Here is a 16,358-nt window from a genome sequence, read left to right on the forward strand (position 1 = left end):
GAATGAATGAAGTTGAATAAATACATACATAATAAATGTATTTAAAAAAAACAAAAATAAACACATAACTCCATATTTATTTATTTTTTTTTTTTTAATTTTTTTTTCAACGTTTTATTTATTTTTTTGGGACAGAGAGAGACAGAGCATGAACGGGGGAGGGGCAGAGAGAGAGGGAGACACAGAATTGGAAACAGGCTCCAGGCTCTGAGCCATCAGCCTAGAGCCCGACGCGGGGCTCGAACTCACGGACCGCGAGATCGTGACCTGAGCTGAAGTCGGACGCTTAACCGACTGCGCCACCCAGGCGCCCCAATAACTCCCTATTTAAAAACAAAACCCCTATGTACACTAAGCATCTGAGTGGGCAAGAGAATGAATTCATACATTCTGATGAATCTGTAAGCACAGTCCAAAGTAGGACAAAGAAAGCAGAAGTCTAATATTTAAGAATGCTTATATATGTTACTTCATAAAAAATAACTTATTTTTGATATAAAAATTAATCCACCAATCTTTACATTAATTTTATGCTGCAGTAAGATGTACCATTTTTATTCTGTTGTTTAGTAGTAATTACTAATTTCTGACCTGACCTTAAAAAAAAAAAAATCACCTGAAGGTTTGGTTAAAAAATAAGAATTCAAGAGTCCCACTTTCATAGATACAGATTCAATAGGTATGATGAGATTTTTACAAAGCTCATCAAATATAAACCAGTACTTCCCAAAAGAGACTTACAGTAATGTCTCTCAGCCCTACAAACTGCCTCACACTTGAATACAACAAAATCTTAGTAAGAAACCCTAGCTTCAGTTATGTCAGAAACTGATGAAGTATTTGTTACTCTAGGCATAACTTATTTTCCCTTTTATAGAAAGCCAGTGAAATAAGTATGGCTAGGGTAAGGTATGTCATTATTTAATATGGGATGTTATGGAAAGTTATCATAAGCTGGGTTTTTGCTTTTATTTAAAATATCTATCTAACAATTCTGACTTTATTATAATTTCACAAATACTTACATTTACAAAGCACTCTTTCATAAGCAGGAGTCCTCTAACACTTCAAATATACTACTAACATATGGAACTCATTGCCTGGGCTGAAGCTAATATAAGACAACAAAAGGAATTTTCTTCTCAAAGGAATAACTCTGCACATTTGCATATTTTTATTTCTTTAAATTCTGGTCATGCACCCTCCATTTCCACTGAAAAGAGCTAAAGTAAAGCTGAAAACTAAAAATAAGTCTCAAAATAAGAGATATCAAGTTACTTGCTCTGCCTGATTGTAGAAGACCACCCAATCCCTGACTCTGGCACAGCTGTGTTTAAAGCATATTATTTATCTCAATTTTATCTATCAGTGTTATTACCCTTTTCATTCACTTTTTTGCTAAAAAAGTGCTACCCTAAAAGGAAATGACTGCTTAAATGGTCTTGCAGCTCGATACTTTTTGAGTCTACCCACGATTATTTTAAATTCTATTTTTTATAAACATGTAGTTTATTATATGCATTTGATATTCCCACAATGTGTTGTAGATTTCTAGAGTGGGAGTTTATAATCTCACAGAATATGCATCTGCCCTGGGGGATTCATTCTGCCACAAAATCCCGTTTGGCCAGTAGGGTATTTTCAGTAATAACACAAACAGTGCCCAAGCAAGACCTTATCCCCTGGCCACGAAATATATTTTAAAGGATAGTTCTTTTCCAGTAAGGTCTCCTTTTTAAAAAGTCACACAGAATAGTGCTCTGAAAGTACCAAAAAATGAAGAACTACTAAGATATCTTCTTTGCATGCATCAGCGACCATCAAGGAAAATACACAGCAAAATACAAAGGTTATCACAACATGCTTCGAATCGCCAATTCACAAGGCAGAAGGAAAGGAGTATTTCTCTTAGAACGGATTACAAACTAAATCACTTGGCCTGAGAGCCAAGAAGGGCCCATGAACAAGGAAATCAGGAGAGAAAGGATGAAATGCAGAAGAAGACACCTACAGCAGGAGCAGCAGACCCTGACAAGCACAGAGGAGAGCCAGAAATCAAGACAGAAACAGCTCTGAACTCTAAGGGAACTGAAGTAATAAACTTAATCAGATCTCAATAAACCTTTAAAAAAAAAAAAAAAAAAAAGCTGGGGTTTTTTAACATGCTGCATGCAGGGCCAATGCAGCCAGCCTAAAACAGCGGAATCAATAAGCTGCACATATTAAGATAGCCCCTAGGACCTAACCTGCCAGATACAGAATTTTAGAAGTTTGCCTAAACATGGAAAGGCTGAGTTTACATGCCAGATGTAACTGGCATTCCAGGATGAACCCCTGAAATAAAAGAAAAAACTTTTTTCAACAGCTTATTCATGTAAAAAGGCTGGTAAGCAGCTTCCACAGACAGTTTTAAACTCTGCGATTCTGGTTCTTTGCATGTGATGGGGAAAGTAACCAAGGCTGAATTTCTTTTAGATCATGCTCTTAACCATCTTCATTTATTTAACACACAGTACAATCCAAAGGAGGAAATGGACATTTCAGTTATTTAACTGCAGCCAGGCAAGTTCTGAACATTTAAGAGATGAAGAGCTGTTTTCAGAATTAAAAAAACTTTTTGAGGGGAATCCCAAGTAACTGACAAAACCAAAACAGATTTAAGAAGACAACTGAATACAATGAATTGGAAACAAAAGGGAATAAGAACATTGCTAATTTCTTTATTTTAAAAGTTATTTATTTTTTAAATAATTTATTCAAATTCAAATTTAGCATATAAACAGTTAACAGAGACTGCACACACTCCCTACTGCATAAACCAATCAAATGGAAGTACAGATTTTAAAGAATAAGCTGTTTTATGGGAAAAAAAAAGCCATGATTGTAGATCTAATGATTTTAGATCTAATGCACGTGAATCACATCTGAAGTTCTGAGTCTGCATGAGAAACAGTCCTCAGACATCTCTAAATTTCCAAACATCTATCATTATGGTGTATTTTCCACAGTAGGTGGGATCTAAGAAAACTATGCTCAGAATCCGCATAATTTTGGAGGTAAGTAAGCACATCTAACCTAAAGTTTTAAGCAAGCCAATCCCTGGGTAACTTTTGGTACCAAATGTAGTGTCTTTCATAAAACTACTAATCTGAGGATGAAAGCCACTGACAGTGACAAAATAAAGAATGGAAATTAGGTAACTGTTTCTAATATGAAATTCGTGGTACTAGTACATTAGGATTTCCAAACATCAAGTCGATACTGAATGAGCCCACAAATACTGAGATCTGACCACAAGAAAGGCATATACTACTGAGTTCACACTAATGTTCTGCAACTAATTAGAGAGTAACCTAATATAGTGTCAAACTAGGTCAAAACACATGACAAGAATAAGTAGTACAAAACAGGCTATAAAATATCAAAGCCAATCTACAAAATGGATACAAAGATTTCCCTAGGAACAATATAAGGAAATGTTTTCTCTTATTAAAACTGTAAGTAGATGACAAGACTCAATGGGCAACTATAGAAATTGAACATAAAAGCAAAGTTTGTTGGAATCAGATATGTAATTATTCATAATGTATGATATAGGCAGGCTACCACAAATGGTAAATATTTGACAAAAATAACTGGAGATTTGGAGTTTTAGCATAGTTTTTAATTCAATGCTCCCCTTTTAGTCATTTAATATGTATTAGTAGCATCAAGTAGTTCAAGTATTACACAGACAAAATTCCTGGATACAATGAAACTAAATTTGGGTTCCCTGGATGGTACATTCTCTCTCCTTTACAAGCTGTGTTCTTCTAGCCTACCAGTCCTCTCCATTTATCTTCCCTCTGCTTTACCAGACTTCAACAAATAGGGTTCACTGTTCACTTTTTCCTCATCAGGTATCCTAGATGTTAGACAACTTAAAGCAATAAAAATGGTTATTTAAAACTTTGGAAAGCTTAACCCCCTTCACATGAAAGAACAAGGAGAATCACACTATGAGAACACTATGAAAATAGTTTCTGGATCTCTTCAATGAAGGAGTATTGAGCAACAGAACGAAAGGGTCCATGTTGAGGGGGCATGAATAGGAAGGGGGATAAGGATAAGGAGAAAGCGACCTGCCCCAGTGTTTCTAAAGCTTTGTAATCAAGGCAAGTATATTTCCAGCACCACTTTTAGCATCAGTATGGTTTCAGGACCAAGTACAGTGTTCTCTTCCCCCTAAAAAAATACTTCCCCACCTATTTCTAAAATGCCTAAAATTTCTTCAACAAAAATTAGAGTTGAAAAGCTTAATTAAAAACAAGGTATAACCAGGACATTTGCAAGATAATATAGATGTGTTTCAGTTTCATTGCATTCAAATGGGATGTTTTGACAGAGAAAGACGGTATAAGATCATAGATATTTGGACAGAAGGGCTGCTAATGTGACGAAGTAGAAAGGAAAAGAAGCAAAACACTAGACACTAAACTTGAGGACTTCACAGTTTGGATGCAGAGGTGACCATACCTCCCAATTCCTTCGAGATAAATCCCCAAATCCTTCATACTGCAAGACTCTCTTGGATAAACCCCAAAACATCCTTCCTTTTTCATCTTCTCCCACAGCCCTCCAGCATCTATACATAAAACTATATTTGCTCACAAATCTCAGAAGAGGCCACGTCTTCTTGTGACTTGCTCCACTTTTGACATAAATTCTTCCTGTACTTTAAGTCCCAGTACAAACAGGTTTTTCTGTCTCCTCATCTTAATCTAAATTGGTCACTGCTTTCTCTTTTGCTCCCAAAGCATACAATTCATACTTCAATTTATGGTCCATCTAGTTGCCTAGGTCAAAAGTTGTGGAAGTCTTCTCTGTCTCCTTTCCCTCATTCATATTCCTCAATTCATGAGCAAATCCTGTTGGCTCAACCTTTAAAGGTCCAAAATATGGCCACCTTCCATAGTCTCCACTGCTACCCTTCTGGTGCAAGCCACCATCACCTCTCACCTGGATTAATGCAATAGTAGTCTGGTCTCCCTGTACTCTTGTACACCCAACAATCAATGTGCCACACAACAGCCACATTTTTCCTTTTAAGTAGGATCATGTCATTCCTCTGCTCAAAACATTCAAAGATTTTTCATCTCATTCTGAGTAAAAGTCAAAATTCTTACAATGGGATATAAATGTCCTACACCATTTATGATGGACCCTCCAGCCCAAATTATCTCTCATACCTATGCCCTCCACCCCTTACAGAATGAATTACTCTGTGTCTGACTATCCACATACCTAACCAGTTATTAAAGGCAGGCCCGATGCCTTTTAATTTCTGTACTCTTTTTTATCTCTCAAGTACAGAGCGCAGTATTTGGCACATAATTCATGTTTAAATACCCATTAATTCAAAACCAACCAATCACTTACCTGGATCCTAGCACAGAAAAACAATATAATACAGAAAGATATTTTATTTTCTGTATGGCTGATGGTAAGTGCACATTAGCAGAAAACAGTGATGGAAAAGTGCCTCATCTGTGCTCCCAATATAAAAAGGTTTTGTTGTCGTTATTGTTTCTTTTAAAGCAAATGACCGGGCCAAAAACCTGTTTAGACAGGCAGCTTTTTCACTATAAAGCGAGATATATGAGAAATTAACTACAACTAGTAGGGAAAGAAAACACAAAAGACTATAAAGTTAATACAGTCTTAAAGATCTAACTTACAGATGCAAAAGTACTAAGCTCACAACAGACTGGCTTATTTTAGGTTTATTTTCCCAAATTCTACTTTTGTTAGTAGTGGTATATTCAGTACTAATTATTGCACAGGAAGATCAAAAACTAATTTTCCAGCAAGTCCCAGTGTTTCTGGGTCTCATCAAATAAAATCTATGGTGAATGAGGAATTTTACTGCCCTAGAGTAGTTCTAATCACTTCCCCAGGGCAATAGACCAATGGAAAGTTTCAGTTATTGGAAAACCTCAAAGTTGATATGCACATCAAGCAACTGACTGTTAGACCATTACAATTATTTTATAATCATATAGACGATGTGATTAATAAAAACTAAAAAAAAAATTTTAAAGTATTACTAGACTTAGAGCAGCTCTTCTCAATCATGGATACTAGAATACACAGCTTCTGTGGAGTGATGTTAAAAAGGAATCCTCAAAGAAGTTGTGGTGTATATATACACAATGGAATACTACTCTGCAACCAAAAAGAACGAAACCTTGCCATTTGCGACAACGTGGATAAACTAGAGTATACTATGCTAGGCGAAATAAATCAGTCAAGACATATTATTTCACTCATATGTGGAATTTCACAAACTCAACAGATGAACATAGGGGAAGGGAAGGAAAAATAAGATAAAAACAGAGAGGGAGGCAAAAAGAGACTCTTAAATACAGAGAACAAACTAGGGGTTGCTGGAGGGGTGCTAGGTGGGAGGATGGGCTAAATGGGTAATGGGCATTAAGGAGGGCACTTGTGATGAGCACTGGGTGTTGTATGTAAGTGATGAATCACTAAATTCTATTCCTGAAACCAGTATTATGCTATATGTTAACTTGGATTAAAACACACACACACACACACACACACACACACACACACACACACACACACACACGTTGAATAAATCAATGTTGAATAAAAACCATGAGAAGAATGGGGGAAAAAAAAAAGAAAAAAAGGAATCCCCCACAGTCCAAAAGACTGGGAACAACTGCCCAGAGCTTTCAAAGTTATCATTCTATATACAATCCTTCACTTTTAGAGATAATATTACTGTCTAGATAAATAGGCATTTTCCCCATTCTGGTACTCAGACCTAATTGGCAGCATGGAAAGAGGTAACTTGGGTTTTAAGTCTTGACTATCCTACAAGTTAGCTTTTAAACCATGAACAAGACATTTTACTTCTATAGACTTCACTTTCTTCACTTACGAGAATGAATCCATCTTCCCTAACCACTTCATTAGAGCTGTTACAAGACAAAATCAGAATGGAATTTACAGTAGAAAATATGATACAAATATTACTACATAGAAGTCATGGAGGTAAATGTGAGGCTGAAATGGTTAAGTTTGTACTTGAACACTAAGCTAAAGAGTTTTCAGACTTGACTTCACAGAAAATAAAGAAGCATTAGAAGTTTTATGGAGGAGGATAGGGATTGTTGTAGTAGTGGTGGTAGTGTGTGTCTGTGCAAACCAATGAGGTAATTGCGCCTTCAGAGAAATCTAGCAGCACTGTCAAAGGATGGTGGGGGGTGGAAAGAACTAGAGGCTATTACATAATGGGGGTGGAAAGAACTAGAGGCTATTACATAATAGCCCGCATGAAAGATGGAAACTTGGGAGTACACCACGGACTGTAAGATAAGAAGGGACTGACTTAGGCACTGCAAAAGGACCTCAAAAGCTGCATTTAACGGTGAAGAAAAGAATTTCAACAAAAGCAGACAGATGGACAATAACCCAAGGAAAAAAATTTTTTTTCTTATTTTATTATTGGAAAAGATTGAGTTTAAAGTGTTAAATTTGAGACATCTGGAGGTACTTAAGTAGCAATATCCAACAAGGGTGTGAAATTAAACCTCAGGAAGAGGTTGTACACATAACTGTAGATCTGGGAGTTAGCCGCTTAAGATGGTTGAAGACATTACAGAAAAGAGTGAGAAGTATCGGGGGTAGTGAATAAAGAATCCCAAATCAGAAGAATCAGAAAAGTGGGCAGAAGTCAAACCAGGGAAGGACAAAAAATATTTTTGAGATATGATAGAATTCATTATATATGTTCTAACTTACAGAAATATTCAAGATGAAATTCAAATGATGCTGCAGAGTGATATTTGATTTAGAATTAAATGCTGAGGAGAGAGTTTAGAGGACACTTTTGCCTTGGTTCTTATTTACAGAAATATTATCTTCCTCTGATAAAACATGATAAAACAATCTGTGGGCTCCTGGAGTAAGCCTTCTCCAATATCCTTCTAGTCAACATTTTGGAGTTCATAAATCACATTCTTCCTTCATATACCTTCCACAAACTTAGCTGAAGTGAAGTAGAACAAGTTGAAGGTGAGAAGGGAATACCTGAGACCACACTGCCTTTAAGCATTAACAATCTGAAATGATGCTGATAAGCCAAAAGGCAACAAAAGGTGAAGATGGTTTTCTAGAGAGAAAGAAGATGTTTGCTTTGGTTTCTGATCATAGTCTACAGGTGCTTATTATAGAGGCCTAAAGGTCATTACTCTTGGCTTTATTTTTATGAAATAATAAAAATAAGCTTATCTTAATTTTCTGCTCACATTAAAAAACTGTAGCACTCAAGGAGTCCAGTTCCATTTAATTCTGTGCCTTAAAACAATGACCTCTTTATTTATAGCACAATACAATAACTGGCTTCCATCTGTACCCCTACATGGCCAAGAGCACTGTTAGGTATATTCTATTTAAAGTGGCAATAAAATATGATTTTCCTCAAAAATAACATATTTTAGCACTTCAAATGTTGAATTTTAGGTATTTGGGAAATTTCATTATCCATAACCTCGTTATCCAGCAATATGAGACACAGTTGGCATTAAGTCTTAACATTTTGCCACTAGTAACTCATTCACCCATCTTCCAAGCCAGCAATGTGGACGCCATCCTGGAGTCTCCTTTTCTCTAACTTCCAAGGATTAATCATTCACCAGTTAAACAGCTCTCAAAAAAGTTCTATCACCATTATCATTTGTCTAAGTATTAACCCATTACCTAAACTAACTGTGCCTCAAATTATAATAATCAGATTTAGGGCTTATGTTTAGATATTCAACATCTTGTAATATGTTCTATCTTTACAGTACTAAAAGCCTACAAAGACAGCATGTTAATGCAAAATCAAGAAAGTGTTCCTTTCAACAAAGCACTGCCTCCTCACAATTATTCTGTCATCTTATTTAGGATTAAGTGCCTCCAGGTATTCCAAAATGTTAAATTCTCCCACAACCCCTGGGCCTGGGTTAGATTTCCAAACCCTTTTCCACTAACATCTATGAATAAGAACAATGTTAACTTCTTGGAAGTACAAAAGCAAAGTCCTAATCTCAATACAGTAAATGTTCCCAAGATCTTGATTATATTACAAATAAGAAAAAGGAACAAATCTATTTACATAATTATAATGGATTTCTTTTTTTAAGTTTGTATTTAGTAAAAAGTCACTAATTTAGTATTTTGCTATAATCTAAAAACACAATAAAATGTTAAAAAGCAAGGCAGTTACCTGAGGAGAGTCAAAAGGGTATCGACTACTAAACTTAAATAGAAGTTGAAATTTTTCTCCTTCATATAAGGTACCTGGTGCACCTTCCATGTCTACAATCCACCTAGAACAGGAAAAAAAAATTTAAAAACTTCAGATAAGAGGAATTGGGATGAGAAAGAGAAAAGAACACTGAAGACTTCCTCTATGCCAGGCATTAGCTTGCAATAGCACGTTTCATCCTACTGCACATTAACTCCCTCGCCCTATTCCCTTCTCTGACACTCAAGGGTTATTTAACCAGATCAAAGTCAGACAACTAGCAGAGGACAGGGCCAAATTTTAACCCAGGTCTAAAAACACAAAATAAAACCCAACTCAAGTGTGCTGACATTAAAGCCTGTGCTCTTTATTTTATGCAGAAATTATTATATGCAGGAACAGTATTTTTATAACACTATTTATTATATGCAGAAACACTATTTCTGCAATGACTGAAAAGACTTTATAGATAACATGAAACAAATGAACTGCCTTTCTGATGTCATTTTAGAAACAATGGTGGAAGTAGATATCAACAACGACTGGAGAATCATGGCCGTTAGACACATCTTCTCATCAGTACTCTAGAGAAGACTAAACAGGAAAAAGAAGCTAAGCTGACATCAGTCCACTTACTCCGATGGCTATTCAAGGCTCTATATGCCTTTCCTTTGCGTCTTATGTTTCAGTTGTTTAATAAAACTTAGAAGAGATTTCTATGGCTTCTTTACAAGCATACTTTGTTTCCACATATAACAATCATGAATACAAATCTGTTTATAATTATAGTCTGTACACTTATCTCTTGCTCTTTTAATTTATTTTTCAGTAATCTCTACACCCAACATAGTGCTCAAACTTAAAACCCTGAGATCAAGAGTCGCATGCTCTACAGACCAAGCCAGCCAGACACCTATCTCTTGCTCTTTTAAAAAAAAAAAGGAGGAACAGGAGTAGAACAAGGGTTATGGTGGCAAAGATGATAGGGTCACATTGCGAAGCAAAAATGGACCAGTCATAAGAATGAATTCCTAATTACCTCTCTGGCCAATTCCTTTCCTCTTAAATTTTTTAGGTATAAAAATGTATTTAAGTACAGGGAAACAAAAGGAAGTAATATTGAGAATACAGGGTTGGGGTTCTAGTCACGATTCCATATACTATGGACTTTAGAGTATGTAAAATAATAAATGTGCCTACTCTCTGAAAGCAATCAGCTAACACATACAGGCCCTTAAGAACATAGCTATTCATTTTCAGAATGCGTGTTGAATACTATACATGGCAATAAAAAATATAAGCCAAGAGCCAATATTTTATCATGAAATTACACAGGTCTGTCCTTTAGCTGTGTGGCCATGAGTAAACTGTTTTACCTCTCTTGTTTGAACTATTTCAATTGTAAAATTGATATTAAAAACAAGTTAAAATTTCATTGAAAATAGATATTCATCTCAAAGTGTTGGAAAGATAAATCGCATAGCACTTTCCTGATATTAGAACCAGTACGCAGTAAGTTAAATATAATGCAGGGATACCTGGGTGGCTCAGTCAGTTAAGCGTCTGACTTCGGCTCAGGTCATGATCTCATGGTTCGTGAGTTCGAGCCCCCCCCACCCCTCCCCAGGTCGGGCTCTGTGCTGACAGCTCAGAGCCTGGAGCCTGCTTCAGATTTTGTGTGTGTGTGTGTGTGTGTGTGTGTGTGTGTGTGTGTGTGTGTGTCTGTCTCTCTCTCTCTCTCTCTCTCTCTCTCTCTCTCTCTGTGCCCCTCCCCCACTCACACTCCGTGTCTCAAAAATGAATAAAAACGTTCAGAAAATGTATAATGCATAAACTGCATTAAAAACAAAAATCTATTCTCTTTAAAAACTGGGTCCTTTCTACCTATCTTGACATCCACTATGCAGTGATTATTCCAAGGAAAAATCAGAGGACTTCCTGGTGCCCTTTCTTTCTGTTTAAAGGCAAATTTTAGGATATAATGTACCACAAATTTACATGTGATCTATCCAAACACAGCTTTTAAATAATAGCTAAGCAAATATCTCAGTAATCCTTCCAATACCTGGGTGAGATCGGTCAAAGAAGGCATAATTTTCAACACTGTACAGGGTAGTTTTAAATAACTTTTGCTAATTAAAAAAGTAATGCATGTTTGTTCACCACAGAAAATTTAGAAACGTATAAATAAACAAAAGTCGCCCAAAGATAATCACTGTTGAAATTTTGGGGTACGTTTCATTCTAGTCATTTTGTAGTTTCTTTATCTATGATATTGACATCTAATAGTTGAATTATGTGCACACTTAAATTATATACATTCAAATCACCAGTGTTTATGATTCCAATTATGGGTACATGCCTCTGAGGATGAATATGGGAGAAGTTTCAGTTCTTAACTTCCTGTGAATAACTATTGTTCTAGGATTCTAATGTTTAGACAGGTATTTTTCATGCATTCATAGCTCCTACTAACAAAAAAAACAACCAACTATTCCCTTCTGGAGGAAAAACCAGCTCTGTTGGATATATTAAGACAGGATACATACCAATATTGCCTCTCTAAGGATTTTCACAGGTAATTAGGACTATACAAAATCTTTGTGTTTCATGCTATCAGCTGTAACTCAGGGGATGCCATTTCACTGAGAAACCATTTCCCAATTATAGATATTTACATTGTTTCCAAATTGTCCCCAGAAATAGTAATGTTGAAAGAAGTATAGTTAGTTCTAAGTTAATTTTGTTTTTTTAAATAAGCTCTATGTCCACCAACATGGGGCTTAAGCTCATAACCCAGAGATCAAGAGTGGCATGTTCTACTGAATGAGCCAACCTGGTGCCCCTGGGCTAATCTTTCTGTATCTCTGTTCCTTCCTAAGACAGCATGGGTTTATTTCTTAGGTCAAAGGATATGACACTCTCATTTTTAAATATCTTAATATATGCCACCAAACTGTCTTCCAGAAAGCTTAATGTGTCTTCCAGAAAGCTATAATGAATTCATTATAATTCTTATCCCATTTAAACACATATTTTAAGATAGAATTTTTTAAGGGTATTTATAGATCCTGGAAGATAAAGATATAAAACTTTTGTGATTGATTTACAATAAATTATTAAAAAAAAAAACCTGCCTGACAAACCTAAATGACAGGTTTATCCTGCAACAAAGACACTGCTGTTTTGGTAGTTATGATATAATATGGTATAATTACTTGATACAAATGTTTCCATTTATAAAAATGTAAAACAGGGGCGCCTGGGTGGCTCAGTCAGTTGAGGGTCTGACTTCGGCTCAGGTCAGGATCTCATGATTCAAGAGTTTGAGCCCCGTGTCAGGCTCTGTGTTGACAGCTCAGAGCCTGGAGCCTGTTTCAGATTCTGCGTCTCCTTCTCTCTCTGCCCCTCCCCCACTTGCACTCTGTTTCTCGAAAATAAATAAACATTAAAAAAAATTTTTTTTTAATGCAGAACATTCCATTAACATTTTATAAATCATTGTGTTGTGTAGTCCTCCTGCCCCACCAAAAAAAGACTGAAAGAGGAAGCACTTATTACCAATGAAAATGGAATATATTCTGTTTAATTATACAGAACAAAAAAAAAAAAATCACATAATTATACAGAACAAATGCCATACATTCCATTTTCAAATTTTGTTTGATGGAAATGAAAAATCAATTGAGAGTTACAAAAAGAAATGGAAGAACCTTAAATGCATATTACTAAGTAAAAGAGATCTGAAAGGCTACTTACTGTATGGTTCCAACTATATGACATTCTGAGAAAGGGAAAACTACAGAGAAAGTAAGAAGATCAGTGGTTGGGGGAGGTGATGAATAGCTGGAGCACAGGGGATTTTTAGGCCAATGAAAACATTCTGTATGATACCATAATGATAATACAGGTCACTGTACATTTGCCCAAATCCTTAGAAACATCAAGAATGAATTACAATGTAAACTACAGACTCTGCGTAATTATGATGTGTCAATCATAATTCATCAATTATAACCAATATACCACTCTGGGAGCAAGATGGTGATAATGGGGGAGACTGCGTTTGTGAGAGCAGAGGATATATGAGAAATCTCTGTATCTTCTGCTCAGTTTTGCAGGGAACCTAAAAATACTTGCGAACCCAGCAATGTTTTAAAATGACTGTTACAGAGATAGAAATCTACACTACATTTTCAAACATCAATATCCATCCAACCATCAGTAGATCCATTCTTCATATCCCTGTTCTTAAAAGGCTTGACTTCTGTCTTAAGTACTGACTCAAGTATCAAAGTCAAAGATAACCAAAACTGTTTCTCTAAAAAGATAAATATGCCCATGAATTTTTTTCTTTTACATGTTTGTTTGAGAAAGAGGGGGAGAGAGAAAGGAGAGAATCCCAAGCAGGCTCTGTGCTGACAGTGGGGTTTGATCCCATGAACCATGAGATCATGACCTGAGCTGAAATCAAGAGTTAGACACTTGGCTGACTGAGCCATACAGGTGCCCTAGTCCATGAATTTTGGTCACTTTTGCTCTCTGGACCTAGACTATCACTAAGTATTTGCCCTACAACTTGGTCTACAGTATACTTTTATCTTGTTGCCTCCTATCCCTTTTATGTTTTCGGAGTTGTTTTTTTTTTTTAAGAAGAGGGTTCATTATTTTAAATTCCACCACTACCCCCCCCCCCCAATTTCAGAACATTTACCCTTGTCTAATAAAATATTAAATCAAAGGAGTGGTAAAAAATAGACTACACAGGGTTGGAGACTTAAAGTGATACCCTTGAAAATGTTTCAAACTAATTCAAATGCTCATTTTTATTCAAGAGGACACATATCTCTCTACCCTTCTTGGTATTGTATCTGGGAAAAGATTTCACTTCTTTACTCCCAAGGAAGGAGGGGAATTAGAATATTTCTGTGTCTTCCTTTCATGCTTCACTTTTTCATCCTCATGAAGAAGTTTCTTATCTATTAAAAGAGGTTGTTGAGGGTCTGACATTCATTTATTTACCCTTCTGTACAGGGCAACTACTGTGTTCATGGGATGGAGACACCTCTTGACTATTACTCTCTTTAAACCTTTACATGTGGTTTTGAAAACTGTGATAAACAACTTCATGCCAAATTGTGTTATTTAAGATGAAGATCATTTCATAAATGAAGACAGACCTAAGTTTTTAAATGCTGCCTTCTTAGCAAGAGACATTTTAAAAACTACTAATCAGGGGCACCTGGGTGGTTCAGTTGTTTTAAGCGTCTGACTTCGGCCCAGGTCATGATCTCATGGTTCATGAGTTTGAGCCCTGTGTTGGGCTCTGTGCTGACAGCTCACAGCCCAGAGCCTGCTTCTGATTCTCTGTCTCCCTCTCTCTCTCTGCCCCTGCCCTGCTCGCACTCTGTCCTTCTCTCAAAAATAAACACTAAAAAAAAAAAAAAAAAAAAAATTAGTAATCAAACATATGGTTTTAAAAAACAAAGGGTTACAAATCATACATTATATATAATGTATATGATATTACATAACACCAAATTGTATATATAAATGCATAGAATAAGATCTATTTGTTTATCTCTTGATAGAAGAGAGTGGAATTAAATATGAAAATTCTACATTAAAAAAGTAAGTATATATTCATACATTACACTAATAATAAATGAAACATGTAAGTACTTCAAAAATTAACTACCAGGACACCTGGGTGGCTCAGTAGGTTAAGCATCTGACTTCAGCTCGGGCTCAGGTCATGATCTCATGATTCATGAGTTTAAGCCCCACATCTGACTGTCGGCCCACTTCACATCCTCTGTCCCCTTCTCTCTCTGCCCCTCCCCGGCTCGTGTGCATGTGTGCCCTCTTTCTTTCAAAAATAAGTAAACATTAAGTAATAATAATAATAATAAATTAACTACTTACTGTGTAATTGAATTTTGAACACTCTTTTCATTTAAAGTCATTCCGGGAGGTGGGTCATTTTGCAAAGCCAACAGTTCTTTCTGCAATCGTTTCTAGAAAAGAGTATCAATAATAATTTGTACTTTAAGAAAAATGACAATGTAAATATCCTTCTACACAGAATGAAATCCTTGATTAAATTTCCTCCATAGGCTCATATCTTTTCAAGTCCCTTACACCTTGTATATATGCCTCACTCTCAAAGTTTTAATTGCTTGTCCCATAATTCACAATCGAAAGATTTCCAAATATATTTGAAAACATTGATGCTGTAAAGTGGTTATGAAGAGCAGCCAGCTACCTACAAAACTTCACTGTTACTCCATTGGGGTTACAAGATCTCAGCCTAGGTTTTTAATGCTTAAAAGTTTCAGCACTGTTTCCTTTACTGCTTTCCAATTGTAAAAACCACAGTTCTCCATCATCCTTAAAAAAGGTGTCATTCCAGACATGCAAGCTTTTCAGAGAAACTATACAAGTAACCATTCATGCAAAAAGCCTTTTGAAAACATTTTAAATAATTTAATTTACAATTTACAGCCCATATTTGTTTTCTTAAATAGGGTATCTGCACATAATTTAAACTATCAATATCAGAATATAACATATCTGGGCCCAAGATATGCAGTTATTTTTCCACATAACCCAAATGACTATGTATTTACATTCTTGTTTATAAGTTTTTACTGTTCAACTCTTCTGTTATCACTAGTGGACATTCTTTATCAGTATACAACAAAGCAAAACAAAAACCATAGAAGCCTGCAACTTATGGGTTTAAAAATCAAATAACCCATGTTATTAGAAATTATTTCATGTAACATTATAAATACTCTTAATGAGCATCTTTTCTTGGAATAAAGTAGACCAAAATGGGTATCTGTTCAGAACTCAACAATTCGCTACTTAAAAGCTAGTTTGTGCTGTTGCTGGACAATCAAGTATCACTAACAAATATTTCTAGACCTTTTCAGTTTATGATGCCTTTAAGTAAATTTAACAGCATCCAATACCACTACAGATTGGAAAACTCCTCCCTTCTCTGGGCACTTAGGTGGCTGAGTCGGTTAAGTGACCAACTCTTGATTTTGGCTCA

The 16,358-nt window shown here is 35.8% G+C and overlaps 1 protein-coding gene across 1 annotated transcript in view; it reads right to left on the reverse strand.

Moving 5' to 3' along the window:
* UBE2W (ubiquitin conjugating enzyme E2 W) overlaps nt 1-16,358 on the reverse strand; it is a 77,052-nt gene that overhangs the window by 20,885 nt on the left and 39,809 nt on the right. Inside the window, exons 2-3 of the mRNA XM_047842244.1 lie at nt 15,224-15,315; nt 9,278-9,380 (exon numbers count right to left, since the gene is read on the reverse strand). Of these exons, the coding sequence (XP_047698200.1) occupies nt 9,278-9,380; nt 15,224-15,315 (195 nt within the window). The remainder of the gene's footprint in view (nt 1-9,277; nt 9,381-15,223; nt 15,316-16,358) is intronic.

Source organism: Prionailurus viverrinus, chromosome F2 (assembly GCF_022837055.1).
Source record: "Prionailurus viverrinus isolate Anna chromosome F2, UM_Priviv_1.0, whole genome shotgun sequence".
Lineage (NCBI taxonomy): Eukaryota > Metazoa > Chordata > Mammalia > Carnivora > Felidae > Prionailurus > Prionailurus viverrinus.